A 24,789-nucleotide genomic window follows, 5' to 3' on the forward strand; every position below is an offset into this window, starting at 1 on the left:
AGGACTGCGGCTCTCTAGGACCGAACTTGCCTACCCCTGACCTAGCCCAAAATACTTTTTTTCCAGACCATATAAAGCTTCCCTTACCAAAAAAGTAGTATACTTCAAGTTTATTTTAGTAAGTATACTTAAGTAAAGTTCAAGTATATTTTAAGTACGTAGATAAAGTCGATCAACACCCCAAAGCTTGACAGTCATTATTACCTCTTCATTGGTCGACATTTTATTCCATAACGTTACACAGTTTTGATACTGCTTTATGTCTGATGATCGTGTTAGAACACATGTGGAAGCATCTGTTGTTTCGGTTTCTTCTTCACTTTTGTTTTTTGGAAATTCTGTACAGAAGATGTGTACTAGCGCCCCCTACAGTATAACAATGAAAACACGGATTCTAGGAGCACAATTATAGCTAAAAATATATTTAGACTTTTTCTAAGTATAAGTCAAGTATACTTAAATGTCATTTTAAGTATATTTCTGAGAAGTACATAAAGCCCATTTCTGAGAAGTACATAAAAAGTAGACAAAGTATACTTTCTTATTTTTTAGTTTAAAAGAAGTATACTAATAGCACACTTGAATAAACTTATTTTTCGTAAGGGTTATCAACTGAATTGTCCCGTTATTTTTCTGGCAGGTGCCCCCGAGTGTGTCTTTGTATTATTGCAAACTGATTGCAGCAACACACTCACTATAAGGGAGGCCTGAAAACACCATAAATTACAAAATATAAAGGCTATGGGTTATATTATACTATAAGATAACATACTATACTATAGCAACAACAACAACAACAACAAAAGAGAAAAAGAAGCGTTTCTTATGCTACCTGAGGGGTCACCGCGGAGGGTCTCGAGTCTCTCTTGAACGACACTGATTTGTTTCTCCAGCTGCTCGTTCAGTTCCAGCTGTGTCTCATATCTGGTTCGCCACTCGTTCTCTGAGGAGAGTGGTACGGTTCAACTTTAATAAATGTACGAATTTGTTCTTTTTGCTCATTAGATTACTAGTCAAATGTAATTTTGCTCAGTAGTATATACCGTAGGTCAATGTTTCTTGCATTTTTGTTCATATACAGACCTTCTCCGTCAACACTGTGCTGTCTCTTCTCCAAATCAGCCAGTGTGCTCCTCAGGTCAGACACAGAGTCCTTTAACATCTCCCTTTAAACGATTCGGAGATTAACGTTACTAAATAAGTCTAATCAACGTGCAACTGCAATGTCTGATATATTCATGGTGACAGCAGTCAAGACATTGCTTTGTTGTGTTTTTAAAATATGTTTGGACTTACTTGACCTCTCTCTCCTGCTCGACTTCTGCTTGCAGTTGGGATAACTCATAATTTCTGAGATCAGTTTCTCCCATCCTCAATCTGAGTAATGAACAGGTTTCACTTTCATCGGTGTCTTTGTGATTGTTGGGCTGTATCCACGGCAACGAACAACCGCCACAATATTGATTACGCAATCACGTTGGGTCCTATTGTGCGGCGACCTTTTCAATAAGCTTTACCTTGATTTACAACAACGCTTACTGTAACGGTGAGGATTTGACAGATGTATTTGAAATCATTTCTAGGAAAAGGCAAGAGGACTCTACTTTTTATTACAACTATGGCAGTTGTATTTACACTAAATAAAGTTACAAATAAACAGTACCATGGTGTTATGTTTTTCATTACGGCTAATGTAAATTTTTGTGGTAAACTTTAATGAGGCGGCATTTTCTTAAAGTTAACATAAGCCACAAGAATGTACAAAACAGTAATAGAGTACAGTGATGTTAATTAGTTTTCATCTTAATGCATCTGAGGAATGCAGAATATACTTACAATGAAAATCAAAGATACTTGTGAAATAAACATTCAAACAAGGTCAAATAAAATCAAGTACCCTGTTGTTGATTCTTTCTATAAAAATAAGCATCTGAATATCTTTAAGAAAATAAAAACGTTATCTTTGAGTAACAGGTGTATAACCTTTAACTAGTACAATACATATCTAAGTGCATCCTTGTAAAACATTGCTCAGTATAATATCAATCTCATTATCAATACAAAACGATACTTTTTTGCTACGAGAATGTACATAAGTTAATTGATGACAGCTAATAATTTATTATTTTCTCTCATCCTTAGGTGGCTTTTCTTTCTTCTCGGTTCCTTCTCCTCCTGAGCCGTCTTTCACCATTGCTTTTGCAGTGTGCTTCCCTGTGGTCTTCAGTATACCCTTGATGCCCAGGTTGTCCACATTAAATGCTGTAATACCTACATTGACAGCAGACTGGACTGCAGTGTCTGCAGCTTGTCCTGCATCGTCTCCATACCTGATCACAAACATGGAGATATTCTGAGCTAAAAGTCCTGACAGAAGTTCATGTTATTTTGTTGACTATTGATTCTAAAGGATATTTGAAATAATGTGAAAAGTTTTAAAATGAACAGAACACAGTGCACGGACAAAATGTTGCATTCACCTCAGTTTTAATTCACAAATAAGAATCAGTAGTAAATCAGTAATAAGAATAAGCACCTTCTCAGCAACTTCTGAATGGTCAGTAACTCAAGAAAATAAGGCACTTTGGGTAGGTTCGAATTTGACAGAGACATTAGTGAGAGAAAACGAAGTGTGTTTTTTCCCGCCACCATTTATATGCTGCTAGGGGGGTCCAAGAGGCTTCCTAGACCCCTAAATCTGAAAAGGCAACAGGAAAGAGTAAATTAATTTATTTCCCAAAGCACTGAAGTTTGGATAGGTATATAGCAACAAAACAAAAAAAAAACAGCAGTATCAGGTGGGAAAAGAATAAAAGGAAAGCAGAAGAGAAACCGTGAATCAGTGGATCCTGAAAAGCAATAAATAAAAAAACACCTACTTGTGCTTCACAGTAGTCACAGTCTCTGAAGTTACACTTTTGCCAATAGTCTTTGCTGCTGTTTCCAGACTTGACCAGAGAGTTGACAAACCTACAGAACAAAATTTGCATCTAAACATGAACTAAAATATCTTTTGTCAAGTTATAAAGGATCTACAAGTTTGATATACTAAGTAAACCTAATGTAGAAAAGAAAAATGGCAAAAGCCTTTCAGGATTTATTTGTTTACCTTGTATGCTGCTTCCTGCCACTAGCTTGGCTCCATCCATGTTGGAGCAGCCTTCTTTACTTTTCTTGAGGGATTCTGGGATGAGTTTGCTACCGTGTTTTTTCACGTGTGGAGCCATTTCTTTCCCAACTCTATCAGCTACAGCAGCAACACCATCCACTGGTGAATAAAGCTAAATGTATTGTACATGTTGCAGACCAGGATACAGAAAAGCTCGACATATGTCAGTATATGATAAATCTAATTACACCATTGTTTTACCTAGAAACTGGCTGACTTTCACAGCACCCCCTGTGGCCTGCTTGGCTGCATTTAGGCCTTTGGTGACCTTGGGGCTGACCTCTGCTGGGGTCTCCTCTGGAGTGATGTTTTCTCGTAGCTTAGTTGCTCCTCTCTGGATGGCTTTACCAGTAGCTTCAGCTCCTCGCACAAGCCCCCGACCCAGCCAGGAGGTCCCTGCACAGCCACAGTGGAAATATCACAATACCTTTAGCACTTGTTTTCCCTGAGAGTGTATTAGAGTGGCCTCTAGTGGCTATTTATAAAATGCACCAAAAAGGTGTTCAGTGCACTCTTAATTAAATAAGGGTTCCAAAAAGGGTTTTTCCATACTAATGCCCTAGAATAAAATTTTTGGTTCCCCAAAGAACCTCTCATTGATCAGTTCTTAAAAAAAAAATTTTCTTAGTGTGGAGAATACTGTAATAATCTAAAGACCCTTTTGTGCAACAGAAAAATTCCACGGATGTTAAAGGTTATTCATGGAACCTAGATGCCAATCTTTATTTTTAAGATTGTGTGTCTTCTCAACTTCTACTTCAATAGAAGAAACAAATACACTAGATATCTAGTGAGATTCCTATCAATATTTCAGGTTACTTTACTCTGATCCTAAAGTTCAGACCTGCTAGAATACTCTGAGACATTTTTTCGCTCCAAACAGGAACCGTTTTATCCTCCCCTTCTGGTGCTTGGGTTACAGATGTTTCTGAAGGAGTAACCTTCCTACTCAGGTTAATGTCTGTTCCTGTAGCGCCACCTTGTTCTTCATCTACCTTAAATGAAAATCCCTAGGTTATGAGTAATACTTAGCAAACTTATGAGTTATACAAAGCAAATGCATAGATTGAGAGTTCAATAAAAATGTCACTTTTGTCTTTTTTTCATCATGCATTTTGGCAAAAGCAAAAGTGAGATTGAGTACCTGGACCCTGAGCTGTGCCAGTGCTGACAGCTGCTCCTGGAACAGATGCCTGTCTGCTGCAGGCATCTCTGAGGACAGCACCACCCCAACATAGGACCCCGGCACTGCTGTGGTGGTATCGGGAAATGTGAACACACCTTTGTTACTAAGAAAGACTGGTGAGTCTGGGTACAGCGGGTAGATCCAATCACAAACCTGCAAGCACAACATTTCAATCAAAATTTAGAGATTTTTTTTTTTTACTGTACATGATCTTTACTTACCACCTTTAAACCACACTGAAATCATTTGTTGTAGAAACAATTCACTCAGAAATTGCTAATAAATTTCACACTTTTTAAAGTAAATAAAAACTGGAATAGTATTTTCTTGTAAAATGCACTCCAATAATCCTTGTTTTATTTACAACTTTGAAAAAAAAAAATATACGTTTGATGACCCTTTGAACTACAATAAAGATGAACTTAGTGCATTTGGATGTCATTGTGCATATGAGGGATAACTGGGATCAAATAAGACTGCAATTACATTGCATATGTTTGTGCACTGTGTGATTATTCAGAAAGCCACCCTTTGTTCTGGATGTCTATCTGCCAATACTGCACAGAGCCGACGCTCAGCCATTCAATGAGATTTCTATTTGCTGAAACAGCATGCAGACCGACTGCACAAAGAACCCTGGCATCATCCGTAACAGCCTGTTCCTAGCACTGCACAACCTAAACATACCTAAAGCTTTTTAAATAACTACCACAGAGTCAGGTTGGACTGACTTTTGTGGGTTTGACAGAAGAGGTGGAGCTGTGAAACCACCTATTTTTGACGTCTGAAAGTGAAACTTTTTTAATCCATGTCGGATTTGAGTGATACAAACAATCAATTGAAAGTAAAACTTCCTCAGTCTAAAAGTAAACACAAATACCCATCAAATGAGCCATACTAAATAAATCTCAAGCCTTCTTTTAAGAAAAAAACACAGAGTTTCTACTTCTCTCTTTGCTTTATAATGCACAAGAATGTTCCTGTAATTGTATAACATGAGAAGCATGACAGCAATCTTAGTTATTTTGCCGTCAGCCATGAACTGATGCTCAACAACAACCAAACCCTACACAGACGTAATTCTTTTTAAAAACAAAGAAAAACACCCAGTATCATGTGATCATCACAAGACGTCTGTGCAGGGTAAACCTATACAATTCGTGTCTAGGTGATAAATAGTTTGTTTATAGCACAAATAAGGGTGTATATAATGCAATGTTATGACCAAAGTTTCAAACAAAGATGAGACTTTAATAATATGAACTAAAAATAATTCATACACGCACACACACAAATCATCTTAAGATGATTCTTAATATTTGTCTTTGACAGTAAAAATATCTAAAAAACCTTAAAAGTAGGCCTAGTTTAAAAAATATTTTTGCTTAAAGACGTAGAGATTATGTGTCATATTAAGTTTTTCTTATCACGTTTCACAAAGTTCTTAATATCTTTTATTAAAGTCTTTTTATCAGTCTTAGCATCTTACACAATTTAGTATTTATATGCTAGGTGCTTTTTAATTATTTGAATAAGCTTTTATTTTTATTACATTTTTATAATTTTAAGTCTAGTCCTTTCGGTATGTGCTTTGTCTTTTTTTTTTTTAATTCCTATATTTATTTTTATTTCAATGTCAGTTTTAGTCATTTTAGTAGGCCTACTTCACCCAAGACAACATCTCTAATTTTTAAAGTTCTTCAAGCTTTTCGTCTAATAGCCTATTTATATTTTATCTCAGCGTAATTTCAATTACCAAAAACGATTTAAATAGTTTTAGTTAACAATAACAAAACTTGGAGAATAAGACAACAACAATAAGTAGCCTATACACATTAATAAATATAGAAATATTATCCAAACACAATATTTACCTGTAGGTATGCTGGGGCATAGCTGGCATTACTGTTCTGGCTGTTGTATATGATTATTCGTAGGTACCCTGGATAAGAAGGGGCGCTGACATGACCCTCTGCAGAAACGAAGAACATCTGCACCCCACTGGGCAAGAACAAAACCTCCATGCCAGCCTCTCTGAGATTGACTGGGGCAAAGGCCTGGCGCTGGGGTGTCTGGTTTAGAGCAGCTTGAAATGGCCCGTTGCCTCCATGAGAGAGTGACAGATGCCCTTCTGTCGGTTGTTGAGTGTAGGCTGGTGGAAGTTCAGCGGGCGCAGTGAAGCCCGCCGTAGGGGAGGCAGGATGAGCATAGGTCCCCCCTGAAGCTGAGACAGGTGCTCTGGTGGTAACGACAGGCTGGGGGTCCTGGAGGACAGGAAGGGTCGGATAAAGGCGCTGACCCGAGCTCGCTGTGGACTCCAGCACCCCGAGACGATCAGTGATGGTGTTCAGAGTCTCGCTCATCTTCAGCTGCGTCTGTCGCGCGAAGTCCCAGTAGCGTCCGACGCAGCGCTCACAGTGCGTGTTCACCTCGAGCCCTCTGAGGAGATGCCGCCTGCCCAGTTTGTACAGAAGAAGAGCTTGGTCCTTATTCCCCACCTCGTCATACTGAAGCCCTGAGTTTAGACACTGCAGGGCTTTTTTATAGTTCTCACGAATGGCGCGGATTTCAGCCGGTTCTGGTGACTCCATTGCAGTGCCAAGAAACGCTAATATAACATATCACTTCAACAACGAAAAAGAGCAACTGTAAAACTTACAAAACGCGTGACAGCTTTGGCAGCGTGCGCTTAAATTACTAATGATGAGCTTATTTGTTCCCTCATGACACACGACGAAATTATGTAGCTACTTTGTCACCAAGCAGGTTGGACCAGATTACGGGGAAAAGAAAAACCATTAAAAAAAAGTTCATAGCGCTTCTGGTCAACTGGCACTCTGCCACTTAAAAGGAATAAAGTTTTAGGCTACTCGTCACCCCCAATAAATGTTTTTCATATCGTAAATCACCTGAAAGCGCGCGAATTACAGTCATTTCCAGAGAATCGCTTAATAAAAAGCTCTGGGGAAAATCAGTTCTTCTTGATTCATAGCCTACCTAAAATAGTTTTAGCGCCTAACTGGAAGTAAAGAGAGACAAACTTAAATAGGCTATTAAATTGAACCGGTGGTTGTCAAGCTGTATGCGATGACCCTTACAGTGTGCGCGATGGTTGGGTATCGAGACCATAGACATAATAAATACCTAGACGCCTCATTGTCCGCTCGACCGCACGTCAACGTCGCCGCCATGTTGGTGAAGGCAACTCTCATATCGGGACAGGCGAAAACATACTGACTCGTCGGCAGCTTGGGCATCTACAAACCGTCGCACAATAATAAAAACAGATCTCGGGGTATTAGCTTTCACAGGTAAGACTGAACAGTTGTTTCTGTATGTTTTTTGGTCATTTTTAGCTTTATGTTGACCGCTTAATTAGCCACCAGTGTCAGATGATTAATAGCTAGCGATATCGCTAGTAAGCTGTGAAAGCTGAGACTTTATATGAAATCAAAGTTTAAATGAATTCTTAAGTTTAACTTTATATTGTAGTTTATATCATAAAGTAAATTGTGTTATGAGCACAATATGTACAGTGAGCACTTTGACAAGACAATGCCAGACTGTCAGGATTAGGGTATTATACATATAATTTATGCTATTATAAATCTATTATATACTGTTGTACTCACTTTTTATATTATTCACTTTACTACAACTTGTACATGTACTTTTTAATATTACATCACTTTTACTGTGCACTGTATCAGTGCATAATATTTTACCACTCTAAGTTTTACTGGATCCATAAAAGATCAGTTGCATTTGTTATTGTTTGTTGTGGAGTTTATATCTGTGTAGAGTGCTATCAAAATAAAAAGCAGACTACCAAGAGTGTCACTTTGATTTGTATTTGCTGGTTTTATTCAATGTTCTCAATGATGGAAAATTATTTGTGCTTAAAGATGTATTATTTTGATTTTCTTCCAGTATTTCAAAGGGAATGAGCTGTGTTCTGACCTGAAGCACAAGAAAAGCTAAAATGTTGGGGTTGATGACAGAAAGCAATGAAACAACTTAATTTCATTTAATGTACCTTAAAATTACAAAACACGTCAGTTATACTACATTAACATTAGAATTGTAAACCGAAAAAAAAACAAAAAAAAAAACAGCTCCTCCGTTTATTTTTAAGGCAGTCTTGCCCTCACAAACATGGCGGACGCGTTGACGTATCGCAGCAACTGCTCAAAGCGGCCAATGAAGCGTCTAGGTATTTATATGTCTATGATCGAGACTACCTGTGCGGTTTCGCTCGCGTAGATTTTCTGCTACTTAACTTGGTTTAAAATGTTACGACGTAATATTTCCGTTTACACAGCCGGTTGACTAGTTGTCGTAAAATGAGACGAGTCGGTGAACGCTAGAGGTCGTTGTGCACCATAAAACAAATTGTTGCGCTCAAGTGTACTAGGCTGGTCAAAACAGACTTCACAAGCAGTAATGCAACTTGTTTCGTTTATTGAAATTCAGTTTTAAGTACATGATATTGCACTTAGTATACAAGTAAAATACATGGTGTACCAGAAAAAGACCCTAAGGAAAGTAGACAAAGTGGTACAAAACCATTTGTTCAATTCATATACTGATAGGGAAGAACACAGCCTTCAGACCAACAGCATGTTGGATTTACAGAGAAACAAGTCACTATTTTGTTGATTACTTTATAGTCTTAAGCAACCTATGATAAAAATCACGTTTTAAAAAGATTAAAAGCCACATTTAAAAAGTTCATTCAATATTTACAATAGACTTAAGCGCTGCAGTTAATTTGTTGGCCTCAAGTAACCGATGTGGTCACCAAAACATCAAGGGAGAGGAAGAGACTCCACAGGCTCAAGCAGGGACACGCCACAATATCTGAAAGACGATTAGTCTTTAGTAAGAAGGTAAAAACCAAAACATCCACATTACAAATGCCTGCTTACTTTGAGCTCTTGTATTTCTCCTGGATTGCCTGTTGGGGGCGACCTGCAGCTCCTAGATGGAGTTTATGAAGCTCCTTCAGACATGGGATGATCACGGCCAGTGAGTAACCAGTGAAGGCATACAAGTTTTCAGGCTGCAAGAAACAAACCCATTTCAGGCGGATTATAGACAAGCCTGCGCGAGTACTCGGTTTATACAGCATGGATGAACTTTATTGGTTCATCCAAATTAAAAATGTTTCAGTGAGAAGGTTAGACGTACCCACAAAACCCCATTTAGAGTGTAGTTGGCCAGACAATATGCAGCTGCAGCGGTCTTGGAAGGTAGATACTGCACAAAGGGATCCACCTCAAGCAGGCTCAGCTCTGAAAGATACTGTTGGGGAGAGAGGAAAAAGAAAATCAATCCAATTTAGGGGAGAAATTTCAGAAAATGAAACCCACTCACCAAAGCAAGGTTTACAGTACTGGCACAGATATGCTCCTCCAATGTGTACTGCATCAAAAACTGGTGAACTGTGGGTGCAGTCATGTCAAAAGCCAGCACTCGGAGCAGATGCTGCTCCATCTGAAGCAGCTGTTTCTTTGTGTAGGTGTCATCTGTGATGTACACAAACTCATCCACTTCCGGAGGATACACCTCCTCGTATTTCCTAATCAGAAACACACCAAGCAGTTACACCAGTAGGTAACAAATTTAAAGAGAAGCACTCATCACCACTTACGCAGCCAGGAGTATGGCAGCCGTTCCCACAAGCTGCAGTTTTCCTCTGAGGACAGACATGCACGAAAGGAAGCGGTCCAGGTAATTGACAGCCAAGTAGAGAGTCTCACAGCACAGCTTGTATTCCTCACCAACCTCAACCAGCCAGTCGACAAGGATGATTCTCATACAGTTGGTTATATCAGGCTGCTTTCTCATATAGCCGGGCTTCGGCCTGTATTTAACCTGAGACACAGTGCATTACAGACAGATAAAGGGCAGCTCAAGACCTGCTAACACCAAATATACCAACTTCACATTCACGCAGGTATCTGTGGATGTCCTCAGCATATTCTGGAACACACAGGACATCCTCAGAAGCAGCGGCCTCCTCCTCCGGCAATGACTGCATTGAAGAATCCATGCAAGACCCTAAATATTCAAGAGTTTTAGGCCAAACCCATAATTAAAAAAAAAAAAATTAAAAAAAAAAAAAAAAAACCACACACACTGCACTGCAAGTGACAGTTATAAACAGTCACAGACTTAAAAGGCTGTGATAGAGGACTTAAAAATAATAATTATTGCAGTCGCACCCATATAATAGTCAACATTTGAAGTGGATCAAAACCTTTCAAAGTTGTCCTAAAACCAAAATGCGTTCTTGTCTTAGGACAACTTTGATGAACTTTTTTGATGCACTTCAAATGTTGACTACTGTAGATATTAAAGCATGTAAAATGAGTTTGTATTTGAAAATGCTCAATGATGAGCCGTAATGAAGTTTAATATTAACTAATCACATTTTTGAATCACCTGTTTGTTTGGATGCACAAACAATTTATATATATATATTTTTTTTTTAATAGATTTGGGTCCATAAGTACACGTAAAATATATAAATATAGCAAATATGAGATGCAATTGAATAAGAAATAGCTTCTAACAAGATGGCTGATGTGAACTGTCTTTAAGGGAGATTCACCCCAAAATTAAAAAAAAAAAAATTAAAAAAAAAAAAAAAAAACCACACACACTGCACTGCAAGTGACAGTTATAAACAGTCACAGACTTAAAAGGCTGTGATAGAGGACTTAAAAATAATAATTATTGCAGTCGCACCCATATAATAGTCAACATTTGAAGTGGATCAAAACCTTTCAAAGTTGTCCTAAAACCAAAATGCATTCTTGTCTTAGGACAACGTTTTGATGCAAAAGTAATGCATTACTTTGCATAAAGAGTAACAGTTACTTTTTTTTATTGTATTTTTTTTATAAAGGGTGTAACAGTATTGCAACACTGGTCATTGTAATGGATACAAAGTAAAAAATAAAAAAAATAAAAAAAAATTCCTTACATTAAATAACAGCTGAGAGTTACATAACCTACTGTAGCACACAAATAGTTATAAAGCCACAACAAAAAAAACAAAAAAAAAAAAAAAAAGTGACCGAGTCACCGTTTTAAAGTTAACTCCAAAAAGAAATGTCACAATTATAGCCGTATCCAAGTGGTTGAATTTAATTTACACTACCTCTTATAGACTTGATCTGCCAGCATACCTGAACCAAGATCTTGGACAGCATCATCTACTAGCAGAAGCTCAGACGGCAGTAAGAACGAGGGTGATTGTTTAGTTGACTGCGCGATGACTGGCTCAACCACGTGATCACCCAGTGTAGCACTCGATGTGCTGACGTCACGGGAAGATGCGTCACAAAAAGCTGGCACATATTTGGACGACACCTAATTAAACGATACAAAAACGTCACTTTATTACACTCTGGGAGCAGCATTGTAAACACTTGACACTAACCTGACCAAATACTCGATTGTGCTGATCATTTTCGGTCAAAACACCGAGCACAGCCCTTTGGCCAGGCTTGAGAGCGCGCAGGCCATCCGCTCTTCCCAGGCCCATGATGTTCTCCTGACGACTGGACAGAGGAGCGAAGCCACGAGAAGCCATTTTATCTGCTGAAAATTAGTCAGTTCAAGGTCAACTCAAATTATAAACTACTTGAATCAAAGACCGTTCAAAACAAACCTCTTATTGCGTTAAACTCCTAAAGAACTAATAAACTCTTAACGAGTGGATCCAAGTGCTTTGACACTAGTTGTTTCGCTAAACCTTTTATACGAGCACGTCGATATTCATGACCAATCGACATGAGGCTAATTAACACATTTGACTTAATTGAGATCTCCTACGCTTTCCAGCTACTGCAAATAAATGCTAATTAAACTCGCGTCTAAGGTATGGTCACGTGGCAACATAACCATGGAAACAGTACTATGTTTCTTTGCTGTTCAGCGGCAGTATTAACGAGTTGACAGACAACATGTCATGAACGTGAACACTTTTAGAATTTATAAACTGGTGTTTTTATAAAGTATTAGCATTTTGAACTTTTAGATTAACACATTTAAAAAACAAAACACATTATGCAAAATAAAAATATGTTAAACTGATATTTAGGGCTTTGTTTTCTTCACACATCACATGTATCATATTTCATTAGATTTGTCGTTTGTATTTCTTTCATTGTTTTGATCATCGTTTTAAACGTGTAAGGATTCGAATTTTTATGGATTTTCATAGTTTAAGAATGGTTGCCTGGGACAACAGTTCAACAAAAAGATATAGCCTATATAAAAACGTACTGACTTCAAAAGTAGTGAAATAAATGATGAAAGCATGAGCTTTAAAGGGGTGGTTCACTGTTTTTTTGTTTTTTTTTCTAGGCTTGATTGTGTTTATGGGGTGCAGTCTAACGTGTTAATGCTTAGTTTAAAAAAAACACACTTTTTTCACATAATTTACCTTTATTCCACACCACTCTGCCCCTTCTCTGAGAAACGGGCTGATCTTTTCCTGTTTTTTTAAGCCCCGCCCTCAGAAATAGGCGATGGGCTCTGATTGGATAGCTAACCCAGTGTGTTGTGATTGGCTAAACCGCCTCTAGTGCGTGTCTAAACGTCCTCACCTCAGTGGCATGTGCTCCGGTTGTATTGTAAACAACGACGTTGTTAATATCGAGCGTCCATGATTAACGCTTCTCATAGCTATGTGAAAATAAGTGTATAATTGGAACAGTTCATTGTTGGAGCTGAGCTGAATGAGAGAGAGAGATGCAGAGCACGTGCAGAGCAGCGGACACTAGGAACAGTATTAAAGGGGTCCTATTATGCTCTTTTACAAAGTCTTGAAAAAAGTGAAATCGCTAATCAACCACCCCTTTAACAGGAAAGTTTTAATATGCCCTACATATTACAAAAAGCAGAAATCCGTTTTAATAAAAACCTACCCGTAGGACATAAAAGTCCTCAAATTTGTAGAAAAAAATATATTTTAGATGCTGCAACTTTTTGACTATATGTAATCACCCTTTAGTTTTTTGCAGTTCCCTTTATGTTCCTGCATTGCAACAAATGGATTTTTAAGTAGAAATATTCCATGTAGTTTTTAGATTTATATTAGATCACACAAACTGCCTGCATAATAATTGTAAGAATTAAGAAAAATAATATGTACAGCAGCATATCACACTACAGGACACAGCTTCCACTGCTTGCCATTTCTCATCACCCAGATTCAAAGCTGAGAAAGGCTGTAGATGTGCTGCTCACATTGAGGATGTTTAAGGATGTTTACACCAGCGTGGGCTCTCATTTAAGCCTGACTCCTGCAAAGACTGCTCTCAATATGTGATGTAGGACTCAGCGATTCACTGCACGGGCCTTGACCAGGGGCTTCTTGAGAAATTAGATTCTCTGCAGGTCTCACACTACAAAGCCTCTATAAATCCAATTAAAGATCTCTGTACAATAAAAAACAGCAGGGCTGAATTCAATACCTCAGGCACAACATCTCACTACAAGATCACATGGAAAGAACCCTGACATGTTTGGAGAATTTATTGCAAATTTAAACATCAGGAAAACTGCTTACTCCACATTTCAACTGAGTAGTTACAGCTTGAATGTCTACACAGTCATTTGAGATTTACAGAGTATAAGACCTGTTCCTGTCTCTGCATGGCCATCAAATTTATTCTTGGAAACAGGCTCTGTCTGGAACTGATGAATTCTTCCTTACCGTCCCTGGTGCTGTTGCTTTCTCTTTGTCTGGCAGAAAGAGAAATTTCAACAATAACAGAGTGCTGACAGCCAGGGTAATCTATGCTACAGAGCAGGATTGAGGCTGCTGATATCTAAATCAGGTGGTTACAGCACACCCACAGCTGTTTACCATAGTTCAGGAGAATATAAACTTCGGGATTCTTCTCCCTTGCAAGTAAACCCATGACATCAACACAAGAATATTCAGAGAATGCAGTATGAACAAGCACGGTACTGACGTATGTTAGCCTACTTGGAGTTCTGACGTGTGTTGGCCTAAGATCAGCATTTATATAAGAAATCACCCTGAAACATAGTTAAGAAGAGAGTTATTTGTATGTACATTTTCTAAAGTTTGGGGTGAGGAGTTCTGTATGCTGTGTAAGGCAGATTGAACTGGGTTCTTGCCATTCTATTATCATGATGTATTGCAGCTGACAATCCTCCGGCAGCTGAGGTATAGCGATAAATTTCCAGTTCTCATATATGCTGAGAACTGTCGATGCCACTTTATAGCTAAGGCCAAATTTTCCTGTATGGTGCCAAAAGTCAGCAGGCAGATATGATGGAGTTTGGCATATTCCTGTAGCTTGACTGGCAGAGCATGACGTTAGTTGCTTTGGTTAAAGCTGTATGCATACCTGTAAATGTTGGGAAAAAATATCCATTTATTTTATAGATCTACATCTTTTAGGAGGAAGACCCCATATTTTTATTTAATTGAAGTTTTATGTTACATTTTTAAATTATTTCTATTTTTAGTTGTTTTTAATCTACATTTTTATCCAAAATGTACATGTTCTGAACATGTATGTCTGTATGACACATATATTTATTCCAATTAAATTAAATTAAACTAAATCTATTTAAATTAGAATATATCTTTCTAGCTATTTTCAGTCGTTTTGTATCCATCCGTTCATAAATGTTGAAATTTGAGACAAAAGATTACATATACATTGTTCTATTGTTCTCTGTTTTGTAGATTTGCAACTTCTCTAAGAAAAGGCCATTTTAATTCACTAAAATTAATGTTTTAAATTAAATGTACGATAAATAAAATTAAATTGGAACATATAATTTTTTATCTATATATTTATCCATACATGTAAATTCTTTAACATCTGCGTGTTTGTATGCAATTTAAATGAATTTTAAATGAACTTTTTATTATTAAGTTCTAAAGTTAGTTAAATTAATCATTATTGCTATGTTTAGTTATGTTTGTGTCCATATCTTTGTCCATAAATGATTATGAATTTAAGACAAATGATTACATATACATTTGTCAATTGAATGTTTTGTAAACCTACATCTTCTCAAAGAAAAATTACTTTTTAAGCTTTTTAACTAGATTAAATCAAAACTTATATTTATTGCTATTTTTAATTTCTATCTATGCCACACATTTCCTGAACATGTACATGCCTTCATGAAACTTCGCTTAAATTAGGTTTTAAAATTAAAATCAAATTAGATAAAATGACTGTTAGTCTTGTTTCGTATCCATCTCTTTGTCCATAAATGTTGTAAATATGAGCCAAATTATTATATACACATTTATCCATTAAATGCTCTGTACATTTATCAAAGAAGACCCTTTTAATTTACTTAAATTAAGTTTTTAATTACATTACATTGAACTTATTGCTTTTTTTTTGTGTTGCTGTTGTTGTTGTTTTTTAAAACCCATATCACTGTCTATAAATGAACATTTCCTGAACACGTAAGTGCCTGTATGATAGGCTGGCAGCTGCTAGGCCACTAGAAGGTGACTCTATCTGAGCTGTCAGAGAAATACAGAGACCTCTGAGACTTGGATTGCTATGCAAAGAGCATCATCTCAGCTGGGAAATAAAATGGAAAACGGGAAATAGAAAAAGAGAAGAGTGTGCTCTCCAACTCTTCCTCTGACATGCTCCACTGTGTAAACCTTCCCATAGTGCCTAGAGAATTCCACAGGATAATCCTGATCGACACATTGCTGTTGTCTGCCACAAAGCGTCTTCAAACATGACATTCTTGTCAAAATCAGTAGAGCAGACTCAGGGTGAGCGGATGATTCATTATCAATGCGACCCATTCCCCCTCAAGTTAGCTCACAGTCTAATGAAAAATGCTTCAGGCAGCCTTACCTCCGAATGCCATGCGTTAACATTCGACCTACTTGAGTGCAAAAGGAATAGATGCACCAAAGCTGGGCTGAATCGCTTGCATCAGGGGAATAAGAAACCTTCCCTGATTTTTACAGTTTTACGGATTAGAGGAAAAATCAGCCAAGGCACTGTGCTTATCAAAATCCAACAGCATTCACTCATGCATTAGCTGGTGCAATTATAAAGACCCAAAGGACAGGATCAGAGACAGCAGGACTCAGGAAGGGTACCAACGGTCCCCAGTGGGCATCTGAGCTGACAGTGGAACACCGCCAATATACTTCTAGAGGCAAAAATTGCCCTCTAACTCCTGTCCTTGCACATTTTATGAAGAGAGCGAATACTCAGATGAATGTTAAAGAGGTAGTTCAGCCAAAAACATTTGGTCATTATTTACTCACCCTCGTGTCATTCCAAACCCTCATGTCATTTGAATTTCTTTCTTCTGTGGAACACAAAAGAAAAGGTTTTTAAAAAAATGGAAAAATATTTTTGTCCATACATTGTAAAAATGATTGTAATTTTATATATCATTATTACTTTTTTCACATCTTTTTTGTATCCGTATCTTTGTCAATAAATGTAAAAACTTTCAGACAAAAGTTACAAAAGATACATTTATCTATTGATGTTTGATTATAGATCTACAGCTTCTCTAAGAAAAAGGTCATTTTAATTCATTTAAATTAAGTGTCAAATTGAACGAAATGAAATTAGAACTTATAATTAGATATTTTAATTATAAGTTAGTTAAATTAATTAGAAACATATCTTTATTACTATGTCTTTTTGTATTCATATCTTTGTCCATAAATGCTGAAAATTTGAGTCAAATAATTAATTATACATTACATATTTAATGTTTTGTAAATCTACAACTTCTCTAAGAAAAGGACCCTTCAATTCTGTCCATACACTGAAAAAAATATCATAATTTTAATAGTAAATGACTAACAATGCTATACAGTAAAAACCTATTAATTGGTAAATGAGAAGTTCTTAGTTTTTTCAGGGCTTTATGCTATATCTTATTTTGTTAAATGAATGTTTATTGCATTATTTTAGTGTGTTACAAAGCCAGTGTTTTGTATTTGTGTTCATGACACTGTGCACCCTTTACATATTAATTTTTTACTTTAAATTTAAAGGGTTAGTTCACCCAAAAATGAAAATTCTGTAGTTAATTACTCACCCTCATGTCGTTTCAAACCCGTAAGACCTTCGTTCATCTTCGGAACTCAAATTAAGATATTTCTGATGGAATCTGAGAGCTCTCTGACCCTCCATAGACAGCAAGGATATTACCACAATTAATGCACAGAAACGTCGCAAGGACATCGGTAAAATAGTCCATGTGACATCAGGGGTTCAATCTTAATTTTACAAAGCTACGAGAATACTTCTTGTGCTAAAAAAAAACAATAATAACACAATTTATTCAACAATTCTTCTACCCGAGTTACCATCTTCTGCCATTTTGGAGAGTACCCCAAAACGTACGGTGCATTCCAAACGGGATATATTGCCCTCCTAAGGGCACTTCGGAGTGAAAACAATCATGGCTGCCATACTGAAGGGTCGTTCCAAACCGAAGTGCTCAAAACTGGCCACTTCAAAGGACCCTTCGGAATGAAGAATTTCGAAGGGTACAACTGATGGACACTTCGGGCTCCCATGATCCTTGATTAGGGCATAGGGATGAGCCCTTCCGAATGGAACGCAGGGGTGATCAACGTTGTTTACATTCAGTAGACAGCGCGCACATGCTGAAGGTAAACAACGCTTTACGTTGATTACGTTGATTACGTTCTGGGGTACTCTCCAAAATGGCGGAAGACGGTAACTCGGGGAGAAGAATTGTTGAATAAATTATGTTATTATTGTTCTCTTTGCGCACAAAAAGTATTCTTGTAGCTTCATAAAATTACGGTTGAACCCCTGATGTAACATGGACTATTTTACAGATGTCCTTGCTACGTTTCTGTGCGTTGATCGTGGTAATATCCTTGCTGTCTATGGAGGGTCAGAGAGCTCTCAGATTCCAAAAATATATTAATTTGTGTTCCAAAGATGAACGAAGGTCTTACGGGTTTGGAACGACATTAGGGTAATTAATGACAGAATTTTCATTTTTGTGTGAACTATTGTGTTAAACTACGTTTAAAATGTAAAACAAAAAATGTTGCTAGCATATTTTTATGGTAAAATTCTGGTAACCATAGCTTCTGTCTATTTACAGTAAATTTCGCAGTTTTTTTATGGTGAACCGTGAAGGTCATTGGGGATCAATGTTGTTTTGGACCCTGTTGACCTGCATGTACAAAAACAGTTGAATGACAGGTTCAGAAAGTCACAAGGGTGAGTACATGATGAGAGAATTTCATGTTTTGGTGAACTGTCCCTTTAAGAGGAACAGAGAGTTTTCTATTGATTCAAGATGAATCACCGATGATCAATGAGTAAGAATGCAAGCCTTCATTAATACCGAAACAAAATTCCCATTCATGATACAAAATAATAGAAGCGACAGTCATGCTTTGCGTTGCGTCGATCCATAATCTGTGTTCCGTGTCTTCAGTGCACAGAGCAGAAGAGATAAGACCTTCCCAGGAGGCATGACGCCTCGGTCCTATTGACATGCATAGCTCTGCCCCACCGCTTGCATCCGAAGCTCCATCCATATGCCAGTCCGCTCCAGACTCTCTGCAGACAGACAGACGTGTCACAAATTCGGTTACTGAGCTAACAAAGAGATTTTATCAGAAACAGACATCAAGCTATTTTAAAAAAATGTTTTGATGATAAAATCAGAAACGGCCAGTACTTCTTTTCATTTTTCATACTCAATTTTTCAAGTCAAAGAGAAACAGTTTCTGCCACCTGAAGAATATGTTCAAATGTGACATCTGACAGACATAGACTCTTAAAACTAAAGGTTCTTTATTGGCATCTTTACCTTTAACATTCTATGGAACCCTTCCATTCCACAAAAGATTCTTTATAGTGGAAAAAGGGTTCCTTTGATTTTTAAATGCTCTTCACACTAAGAAAAATGGTTCTTTTAAGAACTATTCATGCAAAGGTTTTTTTGTTGACTAAAAATGTTTCTTCTACACTCTTAAAGGTTTTTTTTTCACAGCGATACCACACTACTATGGGTTCCCCAAAACACCTTTCAGTGAACAGTTCTTAAAAAAACATATATTTCTTAGTGTGAAGAACATTTTAAACTCAGAAGAACCATTATCCACTATAAAGAACTGGAATTGAAAGGTTCCATAGATATTAAAAGTACTTCATGGAATCATGCAATAAAGAAGCTTTATTTTAGGAGTGTATGGCATTACTGTGAAATCCCATTTTGGAACCTTTGTTTGTAAATTATGGAACCTTTTCAAACCTTTATTTGTGTAAAACAAGATTATGCCTGACTAAATTGAACAAAAATCCTCACGCTTCATTTACAAAGCAAAATAGCCCTTTTGTACAATGTATGACACATTATTGAGTGTTCATTACATCTGAGAGTGACGCCACAAAGACGGCTACATGAGAGGCCTTTCGGCTCATGATGTTGATGAGAGCGGTGATTAGTTCTGACAGATATGCATGACTGAGCACGGCACCATGGGAGAAGACACGACAGACCCTGCCTGGGCGAAGCCTGTCATCTAGAGTCTGAGCTGCTGAGCTGAGTAATATCCCTAAGATAATCAAATCCCAATTACAGCAATTAAAGCAAGAACGATGGTATCATCTTTTGTGAGACCTCCTTTTTGTCTTTAATTGAAACATAAATCAGCTGCTAAAGAAACCGAGAAGACGTCAATGAGATGAGAGGGGGAATGACAAAGGGAGAGAGATGATTGGAATGAAACGGAGAGGGAGGGGGAATTCAGAGTACAACAGCTGGACAGTCGATATCCAGCCCACTGTTGAGATTCAGCTCGAACGCATTCAGATACGCTGCTTCCTCTCTCAGTATAAACACAAGTGGCATCTATTTTAGCGTGCGCTATAGCTTAAGGAATCCCATGAGGAATTCACTCCGGGAGCACGAGATGAGCGCGACGGACAGCTGTGTGATTTAGTGCCGACTATTCTTTTTTTGCATCAAAAAGGTCAGTATTTCTACTGTATTTATCTGAATTTACTTAGTTGATGTTTTCAATTTGAATGTTAAAACTAAACTGTTCTTAAATTTTCAAACTGGCTTAAATGTGTCATTTAATGTACATAATTGAAATTATCACATGGTAAGTGATAAAAAAGATGTATTTGCTTTGACAGTCATCAGGTATTCCAGTCAGTCTCAAATCTCTTCTTCTCCATCCCTCTGTATTTCGCCATCCCCCGCTCCCCTCGTTCACTGAAATCCTCTGTGGAGCTTTATGTTTGAGTCATTTTCTTAATAGCCACATTCTCCTTCCACTAGCTTCCCTAAACGAAATCCATAAACACAGATTAGAGCCGCACACCGTAATGACCCGCTGAACTTCTCCTGGAATTGCAGGCAAACCACAAGAGGGATCGAATGATTTATATTGCCGCAGGGATTCTCATCTCACTCATAAATTGAAAAGCTGGTGGGGGGAACGTTAAAGTTGACTGAGGAACCGTCCAGGAAAATAAGTGTGATTTCCCGTTTGTTGCTGTCTCCTAGCGTGTCTCTGCAGACGAACGCATCTCAGAAAAAAAGGAAGTGGTCATAAATCATGACCCTTTATGAGACTCTAACCACAGGCTCTCAGGGCCCGCTGTGGCTCAGACGACTGTAGTCACACACAATGAATCTTAGGGAAGTGAAATATGCCGGCGAACAAACAAATAGCACGTTTTGTGTTGTGAGGTGAACCGCAGACTAAAAATACTTCACTTGTTTTGTCCGCACATCTGTGGACAATTTTCAGGGTTCTCGAAAACAAATTCTGAACATCGCAAGAATCTGCAATATTGCAGGGTCTCATTTGTTAAAATTTAGTTAGAGGGAAAGTTCACCCAAAAATGCAAATTCTGCCATTTACTCACCCTCAAGTATTTCCAAACTTGTATGAGTTTCTTTGTTCTGTTGAATATAAAAGAAGACATTTTGAAGAATATGGGTAACTAAACAGTTGTTGGTCCCCATTGCCTTCTATAGTAATGGAAAAAATACTATGAAATCAGTGGGAACCAGAAAGTGTTTGGCTACTCACATTCTTCAAAACATCTTCTTTTGTGGTCAACAGAGGAAAGAAATCCATGCCGGTTTGGAACAACTTGAGCGTGAGTGAATGATGACAGAATTTTTATTTTTGGGTGAACTATCCCTTTAACTGCATTAGTTAACTTGAGCAAACACTTTTTGCATTTTTCAACGTAAATAGTTCATGTAAATTTCAAAATTTACTAATGCATTTTTTAAATAAAAAAAATTGTATCTGTTGTGAACAAACAATGAACAATTCATTTTTATTGAGTGTTGGGAGTTACATATAACAGCGTTACGTAATTTAATTACAAAATAAAAGTAACTGTAAAAATGTGTAATTAATATGTAATTAAATGACAGTTACTTATGAAAATATTAACGATTACAAAGGGGTTTGCATCTGAATACTTCTTGTATTAATATTTGCTATTTCTTGTTATGTGTTTAACCTCAAAACGATCTCAAAGTAAAAAGAGGTGCTAAAGTCTGATTTTTGTGTTGGCTGTGCTTTTTAATTCAAGAAATGAAGGATTTTGAAAGTCTGACTGTAATCAGTGTTGAGTACTACTGTAAGGTTAACCCTGAAAGTGATTAACAGTTGAAAATATTTGTCAGAAATTTAGAAAAGTAATCAAAATGTAATCAGTTACATTACTTTGATAAAGTGATTGAAATGGTTACACTTACTTATTTTAAATAGGGTAACTTGTAATATGTAACCTGTTACATTTCTAAAGTAACCTTCCCAGTTTTTATTAACTAACATTAACATAGATTAATAAAGAAAATACATTGCATTCATCGCATTATCTACTGTTAATTATGTCAACAAAGGAGACCTTATACTGTAAAGTGTTACCATTATTTTTAATCATTCAAATTTAAACTACATTTTTGATCGCCATTTAATGATAAAGAGCAATGTGAAAGAACACATAATAAAAAGCCACATATTGACCTGTAACCAGATGGTGAAGATGCAGCTCATTTCCACACTAATGCATCTACAGAACAAGCACACATGCTCTTATGCATTGATTCTCACACAGCTGAGGTGACCTCCGCTAAATTGTTCTCGTCTCAGGGGAGCTGAATGTGAATCATGTGCCACTGCTTGTAAATATGAAAAACTTTTCTGTTCAAAGCTGCACGCATGTTGGTCTTGTATAAGCTCAGCTTTTGAATGGCCCCAAACAAAGACAGCATTTTTGACACCGACAGCCTGTCAAACAAATGATTTGGCATGTTGTTCTCTTTAAATTGGGAAACTCTGTGACATTGTCCTGCTCGGGTACCTCTCGATCTATTATTCATGAGGTGCGAGTATGCATGCTGTGTAAACAACAGACTGACCTTCTGTGTGCACCACTGAGCCGATGTGACCACCCCAAAGTCCTAATGGACCGGCGGTGGCCTATCAACAACCCGCACCAGCTTACAAGCCCACTGATATGCAGGTTGCCTGGATACAAAAAGCATAATTAAATGTGATTATCATCCTCTTCACATTCAATCTGAAGTATGTAAGTGTTCTGGTTGTTGTTGTTGTGTTTTTCTGAACCATACAAATCCAACATTCATCAAAGACAGAGGTCAGTTAAGGGAATAGTCAGCTGTGTGTCAGTGAACTCTGGGGGCTTGACATAAAATATGACTGGCCTGTTAGATGAATATGCTTCTAATCTATTAAAATAATATATATCATAATATATTGTTTAATTATAATATATTGTAATATAATATAAATGTGTTTATATTTTAATATAATATATCATTGTAATAGAATAGAATAAAATATTAATTATTAGTATTATTAAATGCTAAATACTAGTATTAATCAATACTTCATAAATGAAACATATTATGGATACTACAGTACACCATTAGTGGGATCAATGTAACGTCATTATTGTATCCAATAATATAAAAAATATTAATATTAAATAAAAATAATATAAAATATGTTCTGCATGATCCCAATCATATGTTTACATGAACTTAATCCCAGAGGTTTAAGTAAATAGTAATAATACTTTAATTTACAAAACAGCAAACTAATTGAAACAAATGTGCCTGTAGATAATAATTTATCTATCCTATCTTCCCATCAGATTCCCAAATCCAGCAGATATGTCTGGGATGGATGGGACTGTGGAGGAGATGAATGGTACGGAAGTGGACAGCGAGAGTTTCCTGAGGTTCAGCCCTACATCTGTTTCTACCGGGGCGGCCGCTGCCTCATACGGACGGACTGCCAATGTTTACGTCTACGTCTCCATCTTCCTCAGCTTGCTGCTCTTCCTGCTTACCCTGCTGATCATTGCTCTCCACAGGCTGAAGAACATCATATCCTCCAGCGCTTCATATCCAGAATGCGGCAGTGAGGCCGGGAGCTCCTTCACTAACATGGAGATCTGCAGCATCTCCTCACAGAGATCAACAGTGTCATCGCTGTCCTGACAGCTGAGAAAGACAGATCGATTACACATGTCTCAATGTACTGACATTCTAGAAGTTTAGAAATATTCGAGCAAGTACTTTAAATATTTATCATTATTATCAGTGTCATTTTCATTAACATTATTCAGAGTAAATAATTCCACCAACCGTGTATTACTTCAAATAAATAAACCGCAGCAGATCTTGTATTGAAATAGACTGTACTGAAGCATTATCATGAAGGCTTTGTATGATTTTGGAAAAATAGGCCTATTAATGACTTGTGTATGTCAATCACATTATGTACATAATGAACTGTAAATAGAAAAACTGTCATGCTGACTCTGTCATAATGAAAATTATATTTGACAATATGACGACATTTTCATTAAAACATCAAGAATACAACATGTCATCCCGTGGAAGCCTTGAATAAAATCTGATTTGCTCATAAAATATGCATAATAATCATGACTTCAATTCACCAAGCAAAAAAAAAAAATCTGTAAAAAAATGCAGTAAAAATGTGTGGTGCTATAACGAAAAGGAACAGCATACAGTGGCCCCCAAAACTATTTAAAAACTTCAGGTACACTTATAAATGCATGAATTCCATTGCAATATAAATAAAATATAGCAAACAGATCATAATAGATTTATTGTTTAAAACTCACTTTTGCATGTATTTAAGTGTTAAGGTGATTTTTATAAAGCCAGTTTCACTTAGGTTCACACAGCTCACAGGTCTGTTAACTATGGACAGGATCCAATAATGTTCGACAACTAGAAAACATGTCCAAATACTTTCTGTAATTTGTAAATCAAAATAATGTAATATAATTTAAAACCAATACTTTTATATTTAAAAAAATAAAAAATAAAAAAATAAAAA

General features: G+C 37.0%; 4 protein-coding genes across 9 annotated transcripts in view; 1 reads left to right on the forward strand and 3 right to left on the reverse strand.

The window, feature by feature from the left end:
• The window catches only part of ccdc169 (coiled-coil domain containing 169), a 4,636-nt gene extending 3,266 nt beyond the window's left edge, over positions 1-1,370 (reverse strand). Inside the window, exons 1-3 of the mRNA XM_016483128.1 lie at positions 1,297-1,370; positions 1,084-1,166; positions 833-943 (exon numbers count right to left, since the gene is read on the reverse strand). Of these exons, the coding sequence (XP_016338614.1) occupies positions 833-943; positions 1,084-1,166; positions 1,297-1,370 (268 nt within the window). The remainder of the gene's footprint in view (positions 1-832; positions 944-1,083; positions 1,167-1,296) is intronic.
• Positions 1,371-1,941: 571 nt separating this feature from the next.
• sparta (spartin a) lies at positions 1,942-7,025 on the reverse strand. Of its 2 annotated transcripts, none has more exons than XM_016483129.1 (7): positions 6,230-7,025; positions 4,314-4,508; positions 4,014-4,164; positions 3,371-3,565; positions 3,110-3,268; positions 2,880-2,970; positions 1,942-2,330 (listed from the first exon to the last, which is right to left on the reverse strand). In XM_016483129.1, the coding sequence occupies exons 1-7, from the start codon at positions 6,944-6,946 to the stop codon at positions 2,123-2,125; spliced, it is 1,716 nt and encodes a 571-aa protein (XP_016338615.1). In that variant the 5' UTR covers positions 6,947-7,025; the 3' UTR covers positions 1,942-2,122. The 2 variants fall into 2 exon arrangements, with proteins under 2 accessions (XP_016338615.1, XP_016338616.1); XM_016483130.1 differs by lacking the exon at positions 1,942-2,330 and adding an exon at positions 2,475-2,698 and having other exon boundaries at positions 6,230-7,023.
• Positions 7,026-8,796: 1,771 nt separating this feature from the next.
• Positions 8,797-12,128, reverse strand: ccna1 (cyclin A1). Of its 5 annotated transcripts, none has more exons than XM_016483049.1 (9): positions 12,037-12,128; positions 11,806-11,963; positions 11,524-11,735; positions 10,300-10,420; positions 10,009-10,232; positions 9,732-9,936; positions 9,546-9,659; positions 9,284-9,417; positions 8,797-9,215 (listed from the first exon to the last, which is right to left on the reverse strand). In XM_016483049.1, exons 2-9 carry the CDS (start codon positions 11,956-11,958, stop codon positions 9,164-9,166), a joined length of 1,215 nt encoding a protein of 404 aa, XP_016338535.1. In that variant the 5' UTR covers positions 11,959-11,963; positions 12,037-12,128; the 3' UTR covers positions 8,797-9,163. The 5 variants fall into 5 exon arrangements, with proteins under 5 accessions (XP_016338535.1, XP_016338534.1, XP_016338538.1 ...); XM_016483048.1 differs by having other exon boundaries at positions 11,806-11,966; positions 12,037-12,123; XM_016483052.1 differs by having other exon boundaries at positions 10,300-10,418; positions 11,552-11,735; positions 11,806-11,966; positions 12,037-12,122.
• An 11,460-nt stretch (positions 12,129-23,588) lies between these two features.
• Positions 23,589-23,918, forward strand: sertm1 (serine rich and transmembrane domain containing 1). Its single transcript, XM_016483103.1, has one exon. It carries the CDS (start codon positions 23,589-23,591, stop codon positions 23,916-23,918), a length of 330 nt encoding a protein of 109 aa, XP_016338589.1.
• The last annotated feature ends 871 nt before the right edge of the window (positions 23,919-24,789 follow it).

Source organism: Sinocyclocheilus anshuiensis, unplaced genomic scaffold (genome assembly GCF_001515605.1).
Source record: "Sinocyclocheilus anshuiensis isolate Anshui unplaced genomic scaffold, SAMN03320099.WGS_v1.1 scaffold437, whole genome shotgun sequence".
NCBI classification, from domain to species: Eukaryota; Metazoa; Chordata; class Actinopteri; order Cypriniformes; family Cyprinidae; genus Sinocyclocheilus; species Sinocyclocheilus anshuiensis.

Coding starts and splice junctions, on each gene's coding strand:
- sertm1 (XM_016483103.1), top strand. CDS start 23,589: ATGTCTGGGATGGATGGGACTGTGGAGGAGATGAATGGTACGGAAGTG.
- sparta (XM_016483129.1), bottom strand. CDS start 6,946: ATGGAGTCACCAGAACCGGCTGAAATCCGCGCCATTCGTGAGAACTAT. Junction 4,509..6,229: donor ATGCCCCAGCATACCTACAG/GTAAATATTGTG, acceptor TTGTGCTTGCAG/GTTTGTGATTGGATCTACCC. Junction 3,566..4,013: donor GTCTCAGAGTATTCTAGCAG/GTCTGAACTTTA, acceptor GTGGCTGTGCAG/GGACCTCCTGGCTGGGTCGG.
- ccna1 (XM_016483049.1), bottom strand. CDS start 11,958: ATGGCTTCTCGTGGCTTCGCTCCTCTGTCCAGTCGTCAGGAGAACATC. Junction 10,233..10,299: donor GATACCTGCGTGAATGTGAA/GTTGGTATATTT, acceptor ACTGTGTCTCAG/GTTAAATACAGGCCGAAGCC. Junction 9,216..9,283: donor GAGAAATACAAGAGCTCAAA/GTAAGCAGGCAT, acceptor ATCGTCTTTCAG/ATATTGTGGCGTGTCCCTGC.